Below are 24,779 nucleotides of genomic sequence, written 5' to 3' on the forward strand. Positions count from 1 at the left end.
CACACACACAGCAAATCGTCTGTCTTTTTCCGATTCGAGGAGCACATTTGTATTATTTGATCACAGCGAGCGCGCGTTATTGAGACAATTTAGCGCACGCTGCTCACAATGCGTATTCCCAACACGTTCCGCCCACTCACTCAGTCATCTTGCTCCGTCTTTGCCAAATTGGCGCCGAAGATGTTTGCTTTGTTTTTGTGCTTTTGTTTCGCTTTGAACAATTTTTGGGAAAAAAATGACTAAAAAATGCGGGCGGCCCGGTGGAGCGAGTGGTTAGCGCGTCGGCCTCACAGCTCTGGGGTCTAGGGTTCAAATCCAGGTCACGACCAGCTGTGTGGAGTTTGCATGTTCTCCCTGGGCCTGCGTGAGTTTCCTCCGGGTGCTCCGGTTTCCTCCCACGTTCCCAAAACATTCATGCTAGGCTAATCGTATGCTAAATTGCCTAACCATAGCTTTGATTGGTTGTCCTTTTGTCTCGTTGTGCCCTGCGATTGGCTGGCCACTGATTCAAGGGTTACTCGGACGTTTGGTCGCCGGACGTTTGGTCGCCCGGACGTTTGGTCGCCCGGACGTTTGGTCGCCCGGGGACCAAACGTCCGGGCGACCAAACGTCCGGGCGACGAAACGTCCGGGCGACCAAACGTCCGGGCGACCAAACGTCCGGGCGACCAAACGTCCGGGCGACCAAACGTCCGGGCGACCAAACGTCCGGGCGACCAAACGTCCGGTGTCCCTTGCCTGGTGGTTAGCTGTTATAGGCTCCAGCACCCCCCGCCATAAGCGGTTCAGATGATAACGAATGACTGAATGAGGGTTGCAAATTGACGGCCCAAAATCTCGCTTCTTTGTGTGATATCCAACAGCAGTGGTAGTGTTATCTCCCTTCTGCCAGGCCTCGCTGGGGTGCATTATGGGACACGAGATAGCGAGTCGCGCTCTTGCAAGCTAGTAGTAGTACATGCAATGCAAATGAAGATGGATAAAACCATATTTACATCCAGTGGGATTACTTTAATGAGGCGGAGAGGGGAAAGTGAAAATGTCAGAACAATTACCATCTTCGTCCAAAGCTCCTTTATTGCCGGCTGTTAAAAGGCGGCCATTTTGGGTCTTGTTCGAACACTATATGGTCGTCAAATCCAGATTCGGGAATTTGATGGAATCCAGTTTCAATGGTGATGGCCGCTTTCAAACAATATTTTTGCTCCTAAAACGCCAAAAAACGTAAACTGGGTCAGTCGTACGTCAAGATACGACTTTCGGATTGGCCCCGCCCCCTCTGTCCGCTAAGCGCTAAAAGCCGACTGCTGGTCGGCTTTCTCCGCCGTCCACGTGACGAGCCAATCGAGAAAATGGAGTGGCCTAATGGATGGACAGCAATTTGTCTCTGTGCCAATTCCCCAATCACCTCAGCCCTTTAATATATTGTTTTAGAAAAGCTAAGCGCTGTCACCATATGTGGGATGACTTATGGTTACGAGGCTCTAAATCAGGCCTCCGTCGAGCTCGGCCAATCACACCAAGGCTCCGTCACCTCCGGATCTGGGCTGAAGGTTACTGCCGCACTTGAGGAGAGCGGAGAGTGAATTTCCTTCTGACTTTTTGCCTTTTTGGGTGACATATCGTGCCTCCAAGTGCAAGTGAAGCTCCTTGACATTTGCTCTTGGAATTTTCATCTTTTTCTTTCATCCGAGACGTCAAAGTCACCGTTTGCTCACCTCCGATTCGCTTATTTTTATTCATTTTTTTGGCCTCAACGCCATCTTCAAAAATATTTTTGCTGCTAAAATGCATTTCTTTGGGCCATTTGCATATGTTCCATATGTCATGTTTGATGAGATCTGCTAGCTTTGCATTAGCATGGTTGGCTAACTGTCACTCAAATTTGCATTTAACGTATAGGCCCGAATATAAGATGATGTTTTTTTGCATTGAAATAAGACTGAAAAAGAGTCGTCTTAAAATCGCGGTCTGGGCATTGTACCCATTCACAACACTAGTTGGCGCCAGATATGTTTAAGATGAATGACGAACACTTTGATGGTTATTGCAATTTTGTTGTTTTGCCACAATAGATTGCTTAATTTACATTTAAAAAAGCAGCAGCCATTCATTTACAAATGTGATTACACTCAAGTTTACATATTTAAACGTTCATTTATTAAGGTGTGATAGACAGTGTTTGCATAATTTGAATGAGGCAAAATAACATACTTTTTCTCATCTATATATTGTTATAATCATTTATTTCAGATGAACTGACATTATTTTCTGTATAAAATTTGAATTTGGTATTCAAAAAGATTTTTTTTTCAAACTTGAGTCTTGAAAAAGAGGGGGTCGTCTTATATTCGGGCCAATATGATATTTAAGTCTACACAACCACAAATTAGACAGATATTTTTTTTTAAATTCGTGCCTGTTCAAAATAGCACAAAAACCCAATTTTAACCAGGGAAACAATTTTCAATCTCAAACGTAAACATATCAAGAAAAACATCAGCGTTGACAAATTAAGCAGGAGATATTTAACTGCTTAAAAAATATATTAGTCTTTTGAACAAAAAAGATACTGCTTTCCCGACAGTTTTAAGTGTTTTGGATCTTCTTCTCATTGAATTTAACAGTTTGCACCACATTCCCTTACAAAGTCCTCAGTTGGACATTTTCTTTTCTTTAACTTTAATCTGTCCTTTACCCTTTTTCTTTAGGCCAATCTTTTTGTCCACTTCATTTTTTGTCAACTCTCCCAACCATTCATCCAAATCGTATCTCTCTCCGGTCGCTTGGTTTTTGTCTTCACCCTATCAAGTGTCACTTAAAAACTCTCCACTTCTTTCAAGGTCCTCCACCGTCCATTTTTTTCCTGTCAAATCAACAATTTAGACATTTTTTCGCTTTTTTCGGCCGTGTTGTTTTGCACTTCCCAAACCGAACCCTCAATTTTTACCCCGAGTCTGATGACAGGATTCTCCACTGACAAATGACACCACATTTTTGTCCCTTTTTCTTCTGGCCCATCCATTTTGGTGCTTTTATTCTTTCCTGTTATTGGCGTTCACCTTCAAAAAGCTAATGCCTCAGATTTCTTGAGAGGACAGTGACAGAGTCCTCAATTTGTCATTCTTGTTTTCTACTTCAATCTTCCACATTTAATCCACGCTTTTGCCCTCCAAGGAAGGACAATCGCTTTTACTGTTATTTTTTTTTTTAACTCTTACTTTGCTAGCTGCTTCACCTTCAACATTTCTCATATTTTCTAACTTCATGGTCATTTTAACATTTAACAAGTACAATTTCTTAGATCGTTCTTCATTCTCAAGATCAACAAAAGGGTACGCAAATGGTGGATTTATTGAAAAAGTTTCAACAACCCTGCTTTAGGACATATTTTAAAAAAAAAATGTATTTCTGTGGTTTTGCCCTTCCCATTACTTTCTCACTTGTAAACTGTCAATTTCCCCCAGAGCGACATTGTTTGCAATTTGCCATCCTTTCTCTTCCCCTCTCTGGCTGAATCTACAGTAATCCCTCGAATGTCGCGGCTTCACCACATGGCAGATTTTTTTCTGGGGGAATATTTTTTTCATAGAATTTTTTGGGGTAAATTTATACAAATGTGAAAATCCACACTGAAACTCGCAAGTGGAAGCCACTCCCCTGTCCTCTGCGCTTGCTACTAGGACTCAGCAATGAAGTAATTTTTTTTTAAATATTCTTTTTTGTTTAAATATATCGCAGATTAAAAAAAAAATGTTATTACATTTTTTTTGTAAATTCCTAAAAATATGAATATCCACGCTGAAACTCGCAAGCCACTCCCCTGTCCTCCGCTTGCTACTAGGACTATATATATATAAAACATACAGTAATCCCTCAAATATCGCGGCTTCACTACGTCGCAGATTTTTTACTGGCGGATTTTTTTACTTGTTAAATTTTTTTGTAAGTTCATAAAAATGTGAAAATCCACGCTGAAATTCACAAGCGGAAGCCACTCCCCTTTTCTCCGCTTGCTACTTGGACTCAGCAATGAAGTAAAAAAATACAATTAAAAATAAATTTTATATATATTTTTTGTTTGTTTTTTGTAAAAATTACAGAAATCCCTCAAATATCGCGGCTTCAACTTTCGCGGCTTCACTATGTCGCATATTTTTTACTGGCGGATTTTTTTTTTAATTAAATTTTTTTGTAAGTTCATAAAAATGTGAAAATCCTCGCTGAAACTCGCAATCAGAAGCCACTCCCCTATCCTACGCTTGCTACTAAAACTCAGCACTCAAGATTTAAAAATAATAATAATAATAATTTTTTAAACAGGGGTGACTCTACTTTGCTGTTTTTCATTTATCGCGGCCATGTCTGGTCTACATTGACCGCGCTAATTGAGGGATTACTGTATCGTTGACACTTGTCCTTCGCATTAGTTCCAATTTTCTCCCAACTCGCACAAGCGACAGGTGTCTCCAAAGCCGCCGATGTAGTTCATTCAGGCCGAATTCCTTGAAGGACACGCTCCCTTTTATAGCCGCAGATGTTGTCGCTGGGATGTATTTCTTTCCGGAGGCTTTTTCAACAGCGCGGCTCGAATCTGCGAAACAGCCGAGTGGCGCCATTGCCGGCCGGCGTTTACTTCACGCGATGTCGGAAAAGGACACGCGTGCTGAGAGACTGCCGCCGCAAATGTATTGGAATTCAATTCCAAGTGCGGGCGGGCGCCGCAAAAGCACGGGCCGCATTCCAGGTTGAATGTCTCCAGGCGGCCGCGGAATCAAAAGAACGAATGACGGATTGATCGCGATTAGGAATGGCGAGCACTGCGGAGATTGCCTTTCACGGCTTTTACCGAATATCGACCCGGACAATAGCAAATGACCCCGGGGGATGCACGGCTCCTCGTATCATTGGTTCAAGTTCCGTACCGTGCGTCCTCCCTCGTTAAGGTTGCCAGAGCCTATCCCGGCTGACTTTGGGCGAAAGGCAGACTGGTCGCCAGTACACAGAACTGCCAACTTTCAGGAGTTTACTCCGGACAAGCTCCCTAAACTACGGAAATCCTGCAAATTGTCACCAAAGTCTTATTTTGAAGCAACCATTTGGGAAACGTACTACATTTCCAATTGAAATGCCTCGAAATTCACACCATCGCCATCTTACTTCCGCATTTGATTCAACTGCACCATAAACCGGATAAATTCGGTAACACGAGTGCATTGTGAATCCTCCAAGCACTTTGATTTAAATTGTCAGTTTTTTATTTTTTTTTATTTTTTACATTTTATATCCAATCTGGGGCGACCCGGTGGCGCATCGGACCATTTTAGATATAATATTTAGATTTTTTTATTTTTATAGATGGATTAAAAGAACTGGATAAAAAGCCCTGAATATTCAGTTTTTTATAGATCTAAAACAATGTTTATTTTAGCTTTTTTTAATATATATTTTTAGATTTTACAAAATGATTTTTGAACTAAAAACACAGGAAAAATTGATTAAAAAATTACAATTATTGATTTAAAAGGGGAAATCAGGAAATGTAATATACATCTATACTCTTCATTTGAATTTGATCCTAAAACAGAAAGTCGGCACTCATGATTTACTCTCCCGGGCCACACAAAATGATGCGGCGGGCCAGATTTGGCCCCCAGGCCGCCACTTTGACACATGTGCGATAGGGGCTCTCGAGGTCCTGAGTCTGGCACCCCTGCCCAACACCATGTCTGTTTTTGCAAATGTAATTTTCCCCATTTGCATCTACTTGTATCACACTTTTGGAGATTAATTTCGATAGCATTAGCAATCTTGTCGATTGGTGCAAAGGCGTGCTGTTTTGGAGCCAAGTCATATCTGTTGCTAAGGCAACCGAAAAAAAAGGGATTTGTGAGTGCGAGAAGGCCAAACTATTAATGAAATTCTTAAAGCAGCACCCGTAACTTTGAATTACATTCGACTCAAACTGTGTCAGCAAAGTGTGTGCTTTGGTTTTTGAGCAGTTCGCGTTTTGAAGTTACCAAGCCAACGTCCACGAGTGTGTTGAAGTCGATTGGTCGGCCATTGTTACTATGCCATGAGGCACGCGCCATCTGCATTTGGTCCCATGTCTAAGCATCCAATCCTGAAGCTCCTCTTGTAGAGGAACAAGCTGGTGATCCGTGATTGGGTGCTTCAAACTCTATTTCTCAATTGTCTTCCTTGGAACAAATAGCAGCGTTAGTTTGAGTTTGATTTAATAAGGGACAGCACATATTAATGAACATATTTATATTTGTGTTAATGAACATATATACAGTGGTACCTCGAGATACGAGCTTAATCCGTTCCGGAACTGAGCTCGTATGACGAGATTCTCGTAACTCGAGCGGACGTTTTCCATTGAAATGAATGGAAAACAAATTAATTCGTTCCAGCCCTCTGAAAAAACACCAAAAACAGGATATTGGATTGGAAAAAATGTTTTATTTCTTCTAATTCGCCATCTATTAACAAAGTAACACATAACTAGTGATTTAATAGTGATAAAATGTGTTTAATCTAACTAAAATTGGCCCGATTTCGCCGACGGGAGACAGAGACGTTTGGGGGGGGGGGTTCGTTTTTTTCCCACGACAACGCACTCGTAAACGGAACAAACAAATTTAAATGAACTTGGATTAATATATACAGACACTCAAACATATGTTTAATGTAACTTTACACAAAACTGAATTCTAATTTTGTTGTAATCTTTCTTTTGTTACCTTCGTTTTCCGGGTTGGCGGTTTGCCACGCCTCCACCCTCACGTTCGCTATGTGTCATTCATTGTTGATGCGCCTTATAATGCAGTGCGCCTTATCGTCGTGAAAATACGGTACACAAATCAGAAAACTTGTTTGTGTTTCCATTGAAGAAACGGGAAAAATGAAGCTCACACTCATTCCAGGAATGCTCACAATTGCTGCCCTTTTTTAAACACTTCTATCTTGCCAAAGTCTAAAACTCCACAAAGTGACATTTTCTTTGGTAACACGTATTAAATATAACACATTTCCAGGGAAAAAAATCTGCCATTCAAACCGCCTTTGGTAAAGTTGACAAGACAAAGTGGAGGCTAAATCAATGACAAAGTGCTCAACTTTACCACGCGTCGTACAAAATATCGATTCAAAACAATATGTGACCTTCGAAATGGAATGCCTGTAATCCGTTATTCAATATTTCAACCATTTCTCGCATGAAGGTCATTTGACAATCCTCTTTAGGAAATACGAAGGAACACAATTTGACTTTGACATTAAAGATTACCGTATTTTCTCGCATATAGTTCACTTTTGAACAAGAATTTCATTCATAGACATCAAAATACATTTTGTTTAGTGTTTTTATCTGTTCATCTATATGTATATATGTGCTTATATATGTGTGTATGTATATATGTGTATGTACATGTGTGTATGTACATGTATATGTATATATTTCAGCAACACGCTTATTTATTTATATATTTATTCATGTATTTATTTATTTATTAACTTATTACCTATCTATTTATGTCTAAAATGTCTTTTACTGTGTCTGTATTCTCACCCTCTTGCTACTGTGACAACGAAATTTCCCGAATACGGGATGAATAAAGTTATCCAATCCAAACTAGAGCGCTACGGACACACTTCCTGGTTATACTGCTCACTTGAGTTCCTTTTTGAATTTGTATACATGCAGGCCACACCCTTTCGGAATGTGCAATCCAATCGATTTATACATTATCTTAGAAATAGCACGTGCGATGATTTTTCTTAAAATTTTCCTTTCAAAGTAACACATTTGTCTTCCCTATTAAAACCATGAACATGGAGGCGAAATTTGCGAATCAGGGGGCGGCTTATACGCGAGAAATTGTAAAATTCAACGATTTCAAGGCCATTTTAAGGGTACGGCTTATATGCGAGAAAATACTCGGCACAATCCAATCCATTGCTTGCTTCTCTTCCAGATATTGACGAATGCGCCGAAGGGAAACACTACTGCAGGGAGAATACCATGTGTGTAAACACCCCCGGCTCCTTCATGTGCATCTGCCATACGGGCTACATCAGGATCGATGACTATTCCTGCACAGGTGAGTTCCTTCGCTGCCTTTTAATGGCTGTCCGGAATGCCATTACAAGTGCTCGCTGACACGTTTGCACTTTGGGGTATTTGAAAGAGCAAGTGACCCGTGAAAGGAAGCTTTAACGACTCTGTGCTAGATGGGAAAGGGCTTAGCGTTATGTTAGTAGAAAGCAAAATAGCACCCCGTGGAAAGAAAAAGTCGGCGCCGTGACATTTGGAGAGGGAGGCTGGAAATCGGCGAATGAACGGCTTGGTAATCCTGCCGGGTTTAAACTTGGGGGACGTGGTGAAGACCTTTTGGTATTTTCGTTGTGCTTGTATACTGTAATAGACTTATTGGATGATAACTTTGTTGGCCTATTGGAATTAAATGTTCCATCTGTGGGAAAAAGTAGGATTTTTTTATATTTCGTGAACAGCGGATTGCAATTGAGGAAGTCTGGCAGCTGCACATCTGCCGACATTTTGTGCTGCCATATTGGCTGCTTTTCTTATTTTTTTTTCAGTCTATGACGGGAGTCTGGAAGCTTTTTGACAGTGAGAGCCATAAACAATTCATATTTTCAAATGTTATTCCTCGAGAGCCACACTTAGAATTTAAAAGTAAAAATACATGTAAATGTGTGCATTTTTTTTGTCATTTTACCTCTTTTCTAGTCCAAAAGTCTCTGAATTCTTTTGACAACATTGTTACACTGTTGCTAGTCAATGAGTATCAATGACAGTATCCATGCAAAAAGAAACTAATAAAAAAAATATATACATAGATATATATTTATATCACTATATATACATATATATTTATATCTATATCTCTATATATAGATATGTTTATATCTATATCTCTCTCTATATAGATATATTTATATCTATATCTCTCTATATATAGATATACATTTATATCTATATCTCTCTCTCTCTCTATATATATATATATATATTTATATATATATGTATATGTATATATATATATATATATATATATATATATATATATATATATATATATATATGTATGTATATATATATATTTATATCTCTATCTAAATCTTTATATATCTATATATCTCTGTATATAGATATTTATATCTCTCTCTCTCTATATATATATATATATTTATATCTATCTCTCTCTCTCTCTCTCTCTCTCTCTCTATATATATATATATATATATATATATATATATATCTATATCTCTATATTTATATCTCTATATCTAAATCTCTATATATCTCTGTATCTCTATCCATCGCTCTTTCTCTCTTTCTCTCTCTCTCTCTCTCTCTCTCTCTCTCTCTCTCTCTCTCTCTCTCTCTCTCTCTCTCTCTCTCTCTACCTCTCTACCTCTCTATATCTAATTAGTGATGCTACAGGTATTATCAACACTGGCGTGATACTCTTATTTAATGTGTATCTCATGCAATTATTGCACCAAGGGACTTGGTGAAAACTAGACCGCTACAGCCACACTTCCTGGTTGTACTGGTCACATGACTTCCTTATTGAATTTGTCTACGTGCAGGCCACACCCCTTCCAGCAGATGATCCTTTCGATTGATACAGTATCTCAGAAATACTACTTTTCTTAAAATGTTCCCTTCAAAGTAACACATTTGCACCCCCTATTAAAACCATGGATATGCAGGTGAAAATTGTGAACCAGGGGGGATCTTATACGAGGGGAAATTGTAAAATTCAGCGATTTTAAGGGTACGGCTTATACGTGGATCCGGCTTATATGCGAGAAAATACAGTAAATGAACGTAATAATCACTAGTATAGATTTGATAAGACGTCAATACCAGAGACACCGATTCCACCTGGTCAGAAATTTTTGTTAGCGTCCAAACAGCGTCGGATTTCAGTCTCCCTCCCCCGCTGCTTCGAGGTGAGCCATTGCTGCCTTTTTGGGGAGTTTTTCCCCACTCGGAAATTTAATTCGGCTGAAGTGCAGAATTGCTGGCGACGCGTAAATCCATTCCCTCTTAAGATGCAAGAGCTCTCCAGCCGCTAGTGATTCAGGCCCCCTCGTTGCACATACAAGGACAACTAATTACCCCCTCAATGCCAGTTAACATTGGACCGTGAGGCCGTGCCAATAAACAGAGTAAGAAAATGCTCAAGCTAAAAGTGAATAAAGCACCTGCGCCGAAGCTGAAGTTTATCGCGCATTCGTTCTTGTTTTGAAATGTCTGTGAAAACTCAAGTGTTTTCCAATTGGTTTTGAGGATTGCTAGTGTGGTTGTTTGTGTACGGGAAGTGTTTACCAGGTGTGTGTGGAAAAACACTGCGGTGTGTGCGTTGTGGAATTAGAGGAGACAAACTGACGGGCAACTTGAGACGTGCCGATGTAGTTATTTCCGATCAAAGTCGGTCGGGAAACTGCAATTGGGGGAGTTAAGACAAACAACAGGGCTTGAAATTGTCAACCCAACTTTTGTTTTTCTATAAAGATTCTTTCTATTCCTTGGAAGCATACTGCAATTCAACTATGTCTTATAAGGCGAGGTACAGCAAAAATCACCTTTCAGACTCTAATTCACGTGTCAAAGTGGCGGCCCGGGGGCCAAATCTGGCCCACCGCATCGTTTTGTGTGGCCCGGGAAAGTAAATGATGAGTGCCGACTTTCTGTTTTAGGATCAAATTTAAATGAAGAGTATAGATGTATATTCAATTTCCTGATTTTCCCCCTTGTAAATCAATAATTGTAATTTTTTAGTCAATTTTTTCTGTGTTTTTAGTTCAAAACCATTTTGTAAAATCTAAAAATATATTTAAAAAAGCTCAAACATTGTTTTAGATCTATAAAAAAATGATTTTTCAAGGATTTTAATCCAGTTCTTTTAATCCATTTATTAAAAAAAAAGTAAATATTATATCTAAAATGGTCCGGCCCACATGAAATCAAGTTGACGTTAAAGCAACCCGCGAACCAACCCGAGTCTGACACCCCTAAAATAAAATTACAATTAAATTACATATTTCTCAGGCTCTATGGCACATGTGTCAAAGTGGCGGCCCGGGGGCCAAATTTGGCCCGCCACATCATTTTGTGTGGCCCAGGAAAGTAAATGATGAGTGCCAACTTTCTGTTTTAGGATCAAATTCAAATGAAGAGTATAGATGTATATTAAATTTCCTGATTTGCCCCCTTTTAAATCAATAATTGTAATTTTTTAATCAATTTTTCTGTTTTTAGTTCATTTTGTAAAATCTAAAAATATATAAACAAAGCTAAAATAAACATTGTTTTAGATCTATAAAAACTGAATATTCAGGGCTTTTAATCCAGTTCTTTTAATCCATTTATAAAAAAAAAAATCTAAATATTATATCTAGAACGGTCCGGCTCACGTGAAATCAAGTTGACGTTAAAGCGGCCCGCGAACCAACCCGAGTCTGACACCCTTGCTCTAATTGAAGCAGTTACTGTATTTTCTCGCATATAAGCCGTATTAGCTCAAAAAAATGATGACTGAATCCAGGGTACGGCTAATATGGGCACAAATTTGACCTGACATGCACGAAACTGCAAGGTGACAAAGACGAAATGCCAGAACGCGAGACGGTCATTTATTTCAAAATAGAGAAACGATAAACAGATACCTCGAATATCGCTGTTAATGTAGACCAAACATGGCCGCAATAATCGGAAAATTGCGAGGCAGGATCACCTCTATTATAACTACCTTTTTTTTCTTCAGTACAGTTTCAGCCTGGATTTTCACATTTTTATGAACTTTAAAAATAATAATAAAAAATTAATAGCAAAAAAAATTTGTAAAGTAGTGAATTAGCAATAAGTGAAGACGCGTTAATATAGGGATTACTGTTCATACGTACGTTCATCTGCATGACTTAAAAGCCCTACTATATGTTCAATTTTCACTGAGTAAACATACTTTGAACGTGATTACGATATGACTGATGGTCGAGCAGTTTTACGTTGACTCCGCCTTCCCTCTGACTCAGCTTGAATCGACTCCAACATCCCACGACCCCGAACAACATAAGTGCTGGATGGAAGGATCATAAAAATACCAAAAGTTAGCATTTAAGTGGCCTCTGCGGGCTCCCCTCCAATTTAATTAAATGTATATAACCTTGGCATTTCTCCACGAGTTGTCATCTGCAGTTTAAAAAATGGCCATATTTGAAAAAGATGCTTGTGTTAACACACAAATACAGCATTATTGGAACCCCCCCAAAAAAATCATCTTTCTGATATGGGACTTTTGGAAAAACATGCATTTTGTAAACAAAATGACACTTGTTATTCATTTTGTGGCTCCCTCTAATGTCAAAAAATGCATTAGTTTTCACTTATAAGGATTTAATTGCTCTTAATCTATTAAACCAGAACTGTGTTCTTTCTTTACCCCTTTTACAAATGGCGTGTTTCAAAAGTGTGTTCACAAACTGGCCAGAAACTCCGTAAAATGTGGCAGTGGCTCACAAACTGCCCCACTTTATGATGCCTTTAGAGAAAAACCTTCGTTGAGCAAGGCAGCAGGGCCAACGTCACAATCGAGACTCAAGAGAAACTATAACCTTGCTCTAAATATCGGATTCTGCCGTAAAACCGCCATTTCACTCCGTAATTCTAAAGCCGCCGTCGTCTGAAAAGCACTGCAAACTCGCATCCTTCCCGTCTTCGCCGAGCCATCAAGCGCCCCGTCAAATTCCCTCCCTCGGGGGGAAGCGTGACGTCGGGTTATCTCCGGGTGAACAAGGACACACAAATTCGGCACTACGGATCACACACCGCGAGTCTACCATCCAGCGTCGACCTTTAATGGATTGCTTACTAATCTCCGTTTTTCGTAAAAGATAAAGATGGGGATTGTTGACCTTCATCCGAAGAGTCGGGGGTGCTTTTCTAAACTCAAATCTAGCCGATCGACTCGCCATCACGCTGGGAAGTGAACCGGCGACCTGCCGTCTTGGTGTAAAACCCACCGTGGGGTCAGACCCAGACCCCGGGACAAGCCATCTCTGGTTCCGTGCCGTTTGGTCTGGGATTAAATCCGCCAATGGGCCCTATAATCCGGTACGTAAACACTGATCCACGAAATGAACTACTACCGTCAACGCAATCCTCTTTGCTCGCCGCATTGTTTCGGCTGACTTTGCAATCTGCTAATTGGTCCGAGCGATCGAGGATGGTAAAAAAAAAAATGCTCGTAAATCATGCGAACGCAAAATGTCGATACGCAACCGGAGAGGATGTTTTTAATCTCTCTGTCTCACCACTCTCATGGCGGTAATATTTCTTCCTCAGTCGATTCGGAGACACCGCACCGCTGCTCCCTTTGGAGTCTTTCTCAGGGTGTCCGATTCCTTGGAAATGCAAAGCGGAATGGCGCAGCCGCTAGTCTCGTATCTCAAGATAAATATTTGCTCAAAATTTTACCCGTATCTCCAATTGCTCGTATGTCGAGCTACCACAAAAGAGCGCTAAATTAGCCAAAGCACCTTCTCTCTTCATACCTGGAACTCAATAGCAATTAGCATACGTCAACTGCCGTCTCTCAACCTCTTTATTCAATAAATCAAACTCAGATCGTTATTTTCGACCACTCATTTTTTCCCAATTGTTCCCGTCGAATGCGTATTTGTTATCAGGCGATCCGACGCCAGCTGCTCGATGTCTCGGATTTAATAAATCGGCGCAGAGATTACGACGGTAATACGATCGACGCGGGTGTATGAGTCATGACACAAAACCCAGCCCCAAGTATTAGCCGGGTTTAATCACACATCCCGCGTTGACTTTCACCGGGAGACGCGCAACTCGACTTGAAGGTCTTTTAATGGAGTCTGAATGCTACAATGCAGTTACAATTTAATCCACTGGGTTGGAGGGGGGGGGATTAATCTCCATCGAGAATCTGGGGAATGAAGAATACAAATAGGGTGCGGAAATCAAATTTGCTAGCGGCGCAGATTAAAAAGTAGTCGAATGGCTGCTTCGGCGGGGCGCCGGAGTTCTCGTTAGTGGCGCTCGGAGATGTTTTGTTGGGTAGAATAGCTGGCTCTTAATTCTTCATTTCTTTCAGAGGACACGGTGACTGGTCACGGTACACTCCGGGGTGCATCCAAAATGGGAATGGAACCAAGTCGGGCTCAATACCTTTTACTTTTATCCAATTGTTACCTCTAAGAACAGGTAGAAAAGCTCCGCAGGGGACTCGGACCGGGATACCAATTTGAGCGGTCGCTTCTCCGTGCATTGAACGAGGTGTGGATGGAAGTCTGCGGGCGTCCAATCCAAAGCACTCAGTCTCTTTACTCCGGAGTTCACTTACATTAATGCAAGTTTTTATTTTGAATTACCGTATTTTCTCACATACAAGCTGCCTCCGTGTACAAGCCGTACCCTTAAAATTGCCTTAAAATCGTTGAATTTTACCATTTCCCTCATAGATTTTGTGTCCTGTTGATGCGAGGCCAATTCCAGGTCACTTCCTGCTGGTTTAGGGCCATTTATGGATTGCTTGGTTCCTACTTTTTGGCAGTGTCACTGGTTGTTGATTTTGGGGCATTTATGGGTTGGGTCCTCTTGGTGTGAGGCCAATTGTAGGTCAATTCCTGTTGGTTTAGGGCCATTTAGGGGGTAGTAGTTGACGTGAGGACAATTCCAGGTCACTTCCTCTTGGTTTAGGGGCATTCATGGGTTGGTTGGTTCCTATTTTTTGGTTAGGTCACCATACCTGTCAACCTCTGCCGATAACTGCCCTTATAAATGATTATGGTTGGTTTAGGGCCATTTATGGATTTGGGGGTTCCTATTTTTTGGTTAGGTCACTGATGGATGATTTAGGGGCATTAACATACCTGTCAACCTCTGCCGATAACTGCCCTTATAAATGATTATGATTCCCCTTACAAACCCCCCAAAACCTTACAAACACCGTACGAGTCGTACAGTGTTTGTAAGGTTTTTTGGGGGTTTGTAAGGGGAATCATAATCATTTATAAGGGCAGTTATCGGCAGAGGTTGACAGGTATGACATTAATGGGTTGGGTCCTCTTGATGTGAGGCCAATTCCAGGTCAAATCATGAGTGCCGACTTTCTGTTTTAGGGTCAAATTAAAATGAAGAGTATAGATGTATATTAAATTTCCTGATTTTCCCCCTTTTAAATCAATAATTGTCATTTTTAAATTATTTTTTTCTGTGTTTTTAGTTCAAAAATCATTTTGTAAAATTTAAAAATATATAAAAAAGCTGAAATAAACATTGTTTTAGGTCTATAAAAAACGGAATATTCAGGGCTTTTAATCCAGTTCTTTTAATCCATTTATTAAAAAAAATCTAAAATCGTCCGGCCTGCATGAAATCAAGTTGACGTTTATGTGACCCGTGAACCAACCCGAGTTTGACACCCTTGGTTTCGGGGCATTTATGGGTTGGTTGGTTCCTATTTTTTGGTGAGGTCACTGCTTGTTGATCTAGTGGACATTTCAAAGTTCTACTCTGCTGAATATAGATGATATCCCAAGAACACTCTCCTTTTGTCGTTCCGTCTGTCATTCTGCTCTTTAAAAAGGAGAAAAGACTGTCGTCAACGGGGTAACTCAAGGTTGCGCTACGTATCCGAGGGTAGAGTCAGTCAAAGAGGCCAATTCGCATCCCCGCTGACTTACTGTACATAATTGATTGTTTGTCTGTCGGCGCCTGGAGAAGCCGAAGCAGAAGCCAAAAGAGCAATTACTTCCCGGCTCCCAGCGCAGGCGTGTAATATCGTCAAATACCCAACTAAAGTCAAACACTGAACCCCAGAGAGGGAAGAGAAAGACTTAGCTTGCATTGTCCATTCGGCGTGACCTTGCCAGTGGTCCAAACGCCTCTGTCCCTTGCGCTCTTAAATTTAGACCGCGGTGGCCATGTCCCCGCTTAGGTTGAGTCAGGGACAGATTGGAAATAAAATGGACCGCAAAGAAAAAGTTACATTATGTCGTCTCAGGTGGGATAAAGTTAAAGCAATTAAGTTGTAAAATAACCAAGGAAAATTCAGAAATGACGATAAAAATGTCTTTTGTCCGCGTGAAACATACTAAAGTCGTGTTATTAGAATATACAGTCGGAACCTCTACTTAGGAAATTAATTGGTTCCAAAACTTTTTTCGCAACTTGTGGATTTTGTAAGTAGAGCAGTACTTTATATGTAAATTCCTTCATAGGTCTTCAAAAAACTACCAACTCAACCCTTTAAAAATGATTAGTGTCCCAATTTTGTATGAAAGATGTGAGAAACACTGAAAAATGAAATAAAAAAATATTTATTAATGTCATTAAATGAATAACAAGCATGCAAAAAGGTCGTATTGCCTTTCAATATCCGCCAACAATACGTCACTTTCGTCTCTTCTGTTTTTAGAAGAATCACAGGGCCTGCTTACTTATTTCATTCGCTCCAATAATTTTAAATATAGCTGCTCCAACCGGAAGTAAACGCAGCCGCAAATAATCTTGCCACGACAATTTCAAAATAAAATAACGGATACAGGCAATGCATTTACATTTACGATTTTGTAACCTGAAATTTCGTACCTAGAGTTATTCGTAAGTAGATGTACAAACTTTATATTGTCGTTTAGACCAAAAAATGTGACCATAAAAACAAGACATTTGAGTCGTGGGACACTAGCTAAAAATTAAAAGAACATGAGTTTAATTAAATACGATTTTATCATTTATCTAGGCCTGATTTTTTTTTTTTAATTTTAGACGTGGAAATAACTAAGGACAAAAACATAAACCAACCAAATAAAAAGTTGAGTAAAATAACTTTTGAGTGATGAAATCCTTTAATATTCTTCCACCAATTTACCAATACCATCGATGTGTTTTGTGTCTTTTGTGTGTCTCAGAGGTGTCTTGGGGGTGTCTTGGATGTGTCGTGGATGTGTCTTGGATGTGTCTTGGATGTGTCTTGGGTGTGTCTTGGGTGTGTCTTGGGTGTGTCTTGGGTGTGTCTTGGGTGTGTCTTGGGTGTGTCTTGGGTGTGTCTTGGGTGTGTCTTGGGTGTGTCTTGGGTGTGTCTTGGGTGTGTCTTGGGTGTGTCTTGGATTTGTCTTGGGTGTGTCTTGGGTGTGTCTTGGGTGTGTCTTGGGTGTGTCTTGGGTGCGTCTTGTGTGCGTCTTGGGTGCGTCTTGGATGCGTCTTGGATGCGTCTTGGATGTGTCTTGGATGCGTCTTGGATGCGTCTTGGATGCGTCTTGGATGCGTCTTGGATGCGTCTTGGATGCGTCTTGGATGCGTCTTGGATGCGTCTTGGATGCGTCTTGGATGCGTCTTGGATGCGTCTTGGATGCGTCTTGGATGCGTCTTGGATGCGTCTTGGATGCGTCTTGGATGCGTCTTGGATGCGTCTTGGATGCGTCTTGGATGCGTCTTGGATGCGTCTTGGATGCGTCTTGGATGCGTCTTGGATGCGTCTTGGCTGCGTCTTGGATGCGTCTTGGATGCGTCTTGGATGCGTCTTGGATGCGTCTTGGATGCGTCTTGGATGCGTCTTGGATGCGTCTTGGATGCGTCTTGGATGCGTCTTGGATGCGTCTTGGATGCGTCTTGGATGCGTCTTGGATGCGTCCAGGATGCGTCCAGGATGCGTCCAGGATGCGTCCAGGATGCGTCCAGGATGCGTCCAGGATGCGTCCAGGATGCGTCTAGGATGCGTCTTGGATGCGTCCTGGATACGTCTTGGATGCTTCTTAGAGGTGTTTTGGATGTGTCTTGGATGTGTCTTTTATGTGTCTCGGAGGTGTCCTAGAGGGGGTACCACAACGTCCCCAGAAACGTCTCGCGGCGTTTCCCGTCACCTGATTGTACTTTTTAAAATGTTGTTGTTCCTCAAATGATGACTAAAATGAAACAAATAGTAAAGTTTGCAGAGTTTGTCAAGGGGAAGGTCAAAGCTCGCCTTTCATCCCAGCTTGCCAAGCATGTCCTTATCTCCAAAAGCAATTTTTGTGCAAATCTCCGCGGCGAGCAGAGGCGCCTTCTGCTTTTGTGCGCCTCGGAGGTACGATGGTCCGCGACCGTTCAGGGGCACGTGAAGGATGTACGTACATTAAAAGGACTTCATTGCTCGAGGAGAGGGTTGAAACGCTTTGACATCACTTTAAAGCTTTGCTTTTGGGTCCAAAGATAAAAGACGGCGGCGCCGCTGCGGGGATTACAAAAGACAAGAGAAACATCTCGCTCACCTTGGAAGCAAACATGGTGGAGGCCTCGAAGGATAAGTGTTCATTAAATGGGTGCAGATTATTCTCCCAGGTCTCCCAGCTGCCCGGAAACAGACTGAAAATTGTTTTAAATCTGAATAGTCATTGGAGTCATTGCGGTAAAACATAGAAATGACACAAATGTTTGACTTGATGAGCAAATAAACGGACAAATGAATGTAGACGTACGTATCCGAGAACCAGGACTTGGAGTCCGTCTTCTCAATGTTTCATTTATAACCCACTGGAGGCCACTTTCAGAATGATGTTCCTTCTCTGTTGAAAAATCCAACATGGAGCCCCCTTTAATCGTTAAAATATTCACAAGAAGTGGCTGCGGGCGGCGACTAAACACGATTACTTTGCATGAGGCCATCTGCAAGCCTTAAAAATAAATGCTACCCTGAGTTTTACTAAGACTTGCTTTTGATAGATCATCAAGCTTCGGTACCTGCAAGTTTATTATTTGCCGTATTCACTCGCATATAAGCCGCATTTTTCGGACAAAAAACAATAACTGAATCGAGATTACGGCTTATATGCGCATAAAAAGACGACATGCACGGAACTACAAGGTGACAAAGACCAAACGCCATACCGCAAAACAATGCGGACGATACGGTCATTTATCTCAAAACTGAGAAAAGATAAGCAGAAAAAACGTGAAAAAAGTCACTGCGTAATGTGTATCTCATGCTATCATTGCACCCAGAGACTTTGTGAACACTCTAGCGCACAGGTGTCAAAGTGGCGGCCCGGGGGCCAAATCTGGCCCGACGCATCATTTTGTGTGGCCCGGGAAAGTCAATCATGAGTGCCGACTTTCTGTTTTAGGATCAAATTAAAATGAAGAGTATAGATGGATATTAAATTTCCTGATTTTTCCCCCTTTTAAATCAATAATTGTAATTTTCTGTGTTTTTAGTTCAAAAATCATTTTGTAAAATCTAAAAATATATTTAAAAAAGCTAAAATAAACATTGTTTTAGATCTATAGAAAAACTGAATATACAGGGCTTTTAATCCAGTTCTTTTAACCCATTTATTAAAAAAAATCTAAATATTATATCTAAAATGGTCCGGCTCACATGAAATCGAGTTGACGTTAACGCGGCCCACGGACCAACCCGAGTCTGACACCCCTGCTATAGTGCTACAGACACACTTCCTGCTTGTGTTTGTGTGAAGGTTTTCATTTACTTGGAGTGTATGAGCAAATGGCGTTGTATTTTCCAGTTCATTTTGAGGACGTCTGCGCGCTGGAGAATTGGACTAAATATAGACGTACTGTATACTCAGCCCGCCCTGGCGCCCAAATATGCGGGATCTATCCTAATTAGGATGTATTGTCTTACGTAAAGCCGTGTAAGCTGTTGTGATTTGGCTGAAAATGCTTGTCTCGACAGCTACGAGCCGGTGCAAATTCAGCGTAGCAACACATCTGCATTTAGAAGCCATCGGCTCATCGTGGAAATGACAAAACCGAACAGATGTCTCCATTGATACATTAGCGCGCATTAAAAAATCCATTTACGCCTCATTTGTCATTCCGTCAGCTTCCAAACAATCACAACAAATCCAAGCGCCGCCTCTCAAATAGATGGCGAGGCGAGGAGCCGCAAATGACTCATCCTCAGGTGTTACCCGGGCCCGTTGACTCACTTAGGAATCATCTCATCCAACAATGTGAGCAAACATTTGTCAGCTTTGTACGCGTGAGGAAAATGCAATTTTTTTGTCCTTCCCAGAGCATGACGAGTGCCTGAGCGGTCTCCACGACTGCGACCAGAATGCCTTGTGCTTCAACATGGTGGGAGGACACAGCTGCTCGTGCAAGCCGGGCTACAGCGGCAATGGAACCGTCTGCAAAGGTACGCTCTTTTGTTTTCATCAGCGCCGTTGAGGTGTCTTGGGTGGGTCTTGGATGGGTCTTGGGTGGGTCTTGGGTGGGTCTTGGGTGGGTCTTGGGTGGGTCTCGGGTGGGTCTCGGGTGGGTCTCGGGTGGGTCTCGGGTGGGTCTCGGATGGGTCTCGGATGGGTCTCGGGTGTGTCTTGGGTGGGTCTTGGGTGGGTCTTGGGTGGGTCTTGGGTGGGTCTTGGGTGGGTCTTGGGTGGGTCTTGGGTGGGTCTTGGATGTGTCTTGGATGTGTCTTGGGTGGGTCTTGGGTGGGTCTTGGATGGGTCTTGGATGGGTCTTGGATGGGTCTTGGATGGGTCTTGGATGGGTCTTGGATGGGTCTTGGGTGGGTCTTGGGTGGGTCTTGGGTGGGTCTTGGATGGGTCTTGGATGGGTCTTGGATGGGTCTTGGGTGGGTCTTGGGTGGGTCTTGGATGCATCTTGGATGTCTCTTGAGGTGTTTTGTATGTGTCTTGGGGGGGTCTCGGATGTGTCCTGGATGTGTCTTGGATGTGTCTTGGATGTGTCTTGGATGTGTCTTGGATGTGTCTTGGATGTGTCTTGGATGTGTCTTGGATGTGTCTTGGATGTGTCTTGGATGTGTCTTGGATGTGTCTTGGATGTGTCTTGGATGTGTCTTGGATGTGTCTTGGATGTGTCTTGGATGTGTCTTGGATGTGTCTTGGATGTGTCTTGGATGTGTCTTTTATGTGCCTGAGAGGTCTCTTAGAAGCGTGTTAGAGGGGGTACCACAACGTCCCCAGAAACCTCTCGCATCCTCTTAATGAAATGCGCGCTCACTCTTGAGATAAATATGATAAAAAATGTGTTTATAGAAGACCTGCGCCGTTTTTCACGCACACGCACTTTTCACAGCCTACGCTCGGGGGCGTGAACTTCCAAAGATGCAGCACTTTGAAGCTCGTCGCAAATGAAGTTTTGATATATTTTTTAACGGGGCTCGCGGCACGCGCCGTCTGCGTTTTCCGCCCGCCTTCCATTGACTCACTCGTTCACGCGCATTAACAGACGGCCAAAGCGCGCGTAATGAACTTTTCGCCGTCAACCTTGACGAGAGACATTCATCACGGGAAATAATATCGTTGGTCACGTCGGAGAATTAGCTCGTATTGCGTATGCAAATACAGTACATGTGCCGCCGCTAGTCTAATTGCGTACTTAATGGCCATTCATCTCCGTGAGTAATGGCTCTTGTCTTTTTCCTCCTCCACTCTCGCTTGTTCTTTCAGCTGTGTGCGACGGGCTGTGCCATAATGGCGGAACGTGCCTCTCGCCCAACAACTGCGCCTGCTCGCAAGGATTTACTGGCAAGAGATGCGAGACAGGTAAGAGATGTTCAACTCACCTTCTGCTATGACATTCATCACCGCAATCCTTCGAGTAATTGACTAACTTGACACCTGGACGAGGTTAGAGTTATGGCTCGATAGCCATACGTGGCTCTTTGTATGGCCGCATATGGCTCTCCGCTAACCTGTGAGCTAATATTGAATTGAATGCTTTTATTGTCATTATATAAGTAGAATGAGATTTAAAGATTCACCACAAAGTGCACAAATAACAAGCAAACAGAGACATAAGTAATCAATAAATAACGACGATAAATAACGACAATAAATAACGACAATAAATAACGACAATAAATAACGACAATAAATAACGACAATAAATAACGACAATAAATAACGACAATAAATAACGACAATAAATAGTAACCATAAATAGTAACCACAAATAGTAACCACAAATAGTAACCACAAATAATGACCACAAATAATGACCACAAATAATGACCACAAATAATGACCACAAATAATGACCACCCTCCTGTTTCCTCCCACAACCCCAAAACATGCATGCTAAGCTAATTAAAGACTCTAAATTGCCTAACCCTCGCTATGATTAGTTGTCCTTTGTCTCCTCGTTCCCTACGATTAGCTGCCTACCCATTCGGGGTGTCCCCCAACCGATTCCCGTAGTTAGCTGGGATAGGCTCCAGCGCCCCCTGCGACCCACCGTGCGGCTTCTAGTCAGGTGTGCGAAAACGAAGGTAAACTTTCAACGTAGCATGGTACACATTAGTTCAATTACCGCAGTGTAATTCTACCCGCATAGGTAAAGGTTAGCCACCCCTACACTAAACAGTTGATGAATAAATGCAGGTGCTGCTTATTGGCCATTCATCAGCATTTATGTGGGTGTATGTGTGCGTCCACCTTGGCTGAGTAATGGCCTCGTAGCCCTTTTATTGCCACCATGGAGGATTTGTACTGCACATGCAGCAGTATGGGTATTACTTTATATCACACATTAATCAAAGTGGAGTTCATCCTTATCGGGTGCTTAAGTCCGACAGCCAGGGCCAGCACCATATCTCATTCCCAATCATCCCCCCAAATTTAGTCGTCAATGGTGGCAAACAATTACGGAAAGTATTAGCGTAGCAGCAATTCGTTCCGAACCCAAGTTGTTGAAGTTTGATTTTTAAATCTAAGTTGTAAAATGTAAACACAATGCAATGATGTAATGATCTCCTTTCCAACATATCCTAAAGTCAGAGTTTGTGAGTGGCGTCCCGGCAGACGAGTGGTTAGCACGTCGGCCTCGCTGTTCAGGGGTCGTGGGTTCGATCCCAGGTCGGTACTCAATGCGTGTAGTTTGCATGTTCTTCCCGGGCTTGCGTGGGTTTTCTCCAGATACTTTGGTTTCCTCCCACATCCCCTAAACATACATGCTAGGCTAATTGTGTGCTAAATTGCCCCTAGCTATGAGCGTGAGCGTGAATAGTTGTCCTTTGTGTCCTCGTGTCCTGCGATTGGCTGTCCAGGTTCAGGTTGTCCCCCGCCTGGTTCCCGTAGTTAGCTGGGATAGACTCCAGCACCCCTGCGACCCTCTTAAGGACAAACAGTTCAGAAAAACAATTATAACTTCATTTCTCATGACAAATGTGTGACGTAATGTATTCAAGATACAGTTTTTCCATGATTTGATTGAATATATTTTTATATTCATTTCTTTCAAATGTACTCATTTTATGTATAAAAAATGAATTTGGTGTTCAAAAGGTTTTTTCTCCAAACTCGAGTATTGAAAAAAATGGGTCGTCTTATATTCAGGTCAATCCGGTACTTTTGTCACATATTATCTAATGTCTAGGGCCTGTTTTTTTTTCAAAAATACTAATATTTGCTTCATGATCTTTCTACTGCTTTAGTGATAGTTGACAAAGCATTCCGACTTCCTGTGTACAAATTCGGGTTGCGGCGCAATAGGTACAGTATCCTGCGAAACCAGGTCACTCCATAGAAGTATTAAGTGCGACTAAGTGGGCCGGGGGAGGAAAAGAGCTGTCTATTTAAGGTCAGGCATTTACACTAAGTGGAGCATACGTGGTGGACACTCGTGTCTATTAGAGAGCAAAGCCCTGCAATTTCAGTCAAAATGACCACCCAAAGGCTGCCACCAACCCAACCAAGGTGCCTCGCCGACAACCCAATGAAACTCCAGCGTGTGCTTTTCGCCACACGTGGAAGCCAAAATCTCCTTTGGCCGGCCGAGTCTAATCATCGGCTTTCTCGCGTCTCGGCCGGAACGTCCTTCAAAAGACAAATGGCCGCCTTAATAGAAAGTCAAGTCGGGAGTGGTGACGCTTCCGGCCGCACTTGAGTGAAGGGATGCCAGCTCGTTGCTTGAATTTGATTTATTTAATAAGAAACGGCACGTTTTCATGAACATATTCATGTTAATGAACATATGGAAATATGTAAAATTGTAGCCGAGGGCTAATTTCCATCTTTAGACCCTTGTGTAGGTTGAAGATAAACCATGACACACGCTAACAAGTAGCACAGTTTTAGACAGCGTTGTAATGGCAAGCCAGGCTTTAAGATGATTGGCCAAGAGGTTCAGAGACGGGAATTGACGTATGCTAATTGCTATTGAGTTCCAGGTATGAAGAGAGAAGGTGCTTTGGCTAATTTAGCAATCACTACACATTCACCTCTAGAGCCAGCCAGCCCTTGTTGATGCCTTGGAATTTTTTGGTACAAAATCTTACAGTGGAGGAGGAGGAGCTATGTGATGTTCATGTTAATGAACATATATATGTAAATATGTAAGATTGTAGCCGAGGGCTAATTTCCATCTTTAGTCCCTTTTGTAGGTTGAAGGTAAACGAGAACACATATACACACAAACATAGCACAGTTTTAGACAGGGTTGTAATGGCAATGTTGTTGGTCTAACAGCCAGGCTTTAATATGATTGGCCAAGAGGTTCAGAGGTGGGAGTTGACGTATGCTAATTGGTATTGACTTCCAGGTATGAAGAGAGAAGGTGCTTTGGCTAATTTTGCAAACTTTTTGAAGGGAACTACACAGTCACCTCTAGAGCCAGCCCTTGTTGACGTGTTGGATTTTTTTAGTACACAATCTTGCAGTGGATTGATTGCACTCGCTTCTTTATTTTTTATCAGGCGTTCCCTTTTTTTATCTCGCTGCCAATTCTGTCTTTGTACTTTTTTTTACTG

At 41.9% G+C, this 24,779-nt stretch overlaps 1 protein-coding gene across 1 annotated transcript in view; it reads left to right on the forward strand.

Moving 5' to 3' along the window:
• nell2a (neural EGFL like 2a) overlaps positions 1 to 24,779 on the forward strand; it is an 85,214-nt gene that overhangs the window by 46,349 nt on the left and 14,086 nt on the right. The window contains exons 13-15 of the mRNA XM_077596002.1: positions 7,980 to 8,105; positions 20,082 to 20,204; positions 21,481 to 21,576. Coding sequence (XP_077452128.1) covers positions 7,980 to 8,105; positions 20,082 to 20,204; positions 21,481 to 21,576 — 345 coding nt within the window. The remainder of the gene's footprint in view (positions 1 to 7,979; positions 8,106 to 20,081; positions 20,205 to 21,480; positions 21,577 to 24,779) is intronic.

This window comes from Stigmatopora argus, chromosome 3, assembly GCF_051989625.1.
Source record: "Stigmatopora argus isolate UIUO_Sarg chromosome 3, RoL_Sarg_1.0, whole genome shotgun sequence".
Lineage (NCBI taxonomy): Eukaryota > Metazoa > Chordata > Actinopteri > Syngnathiformes > Syngnathidae > Stigmatopora > Stigmatopora argus.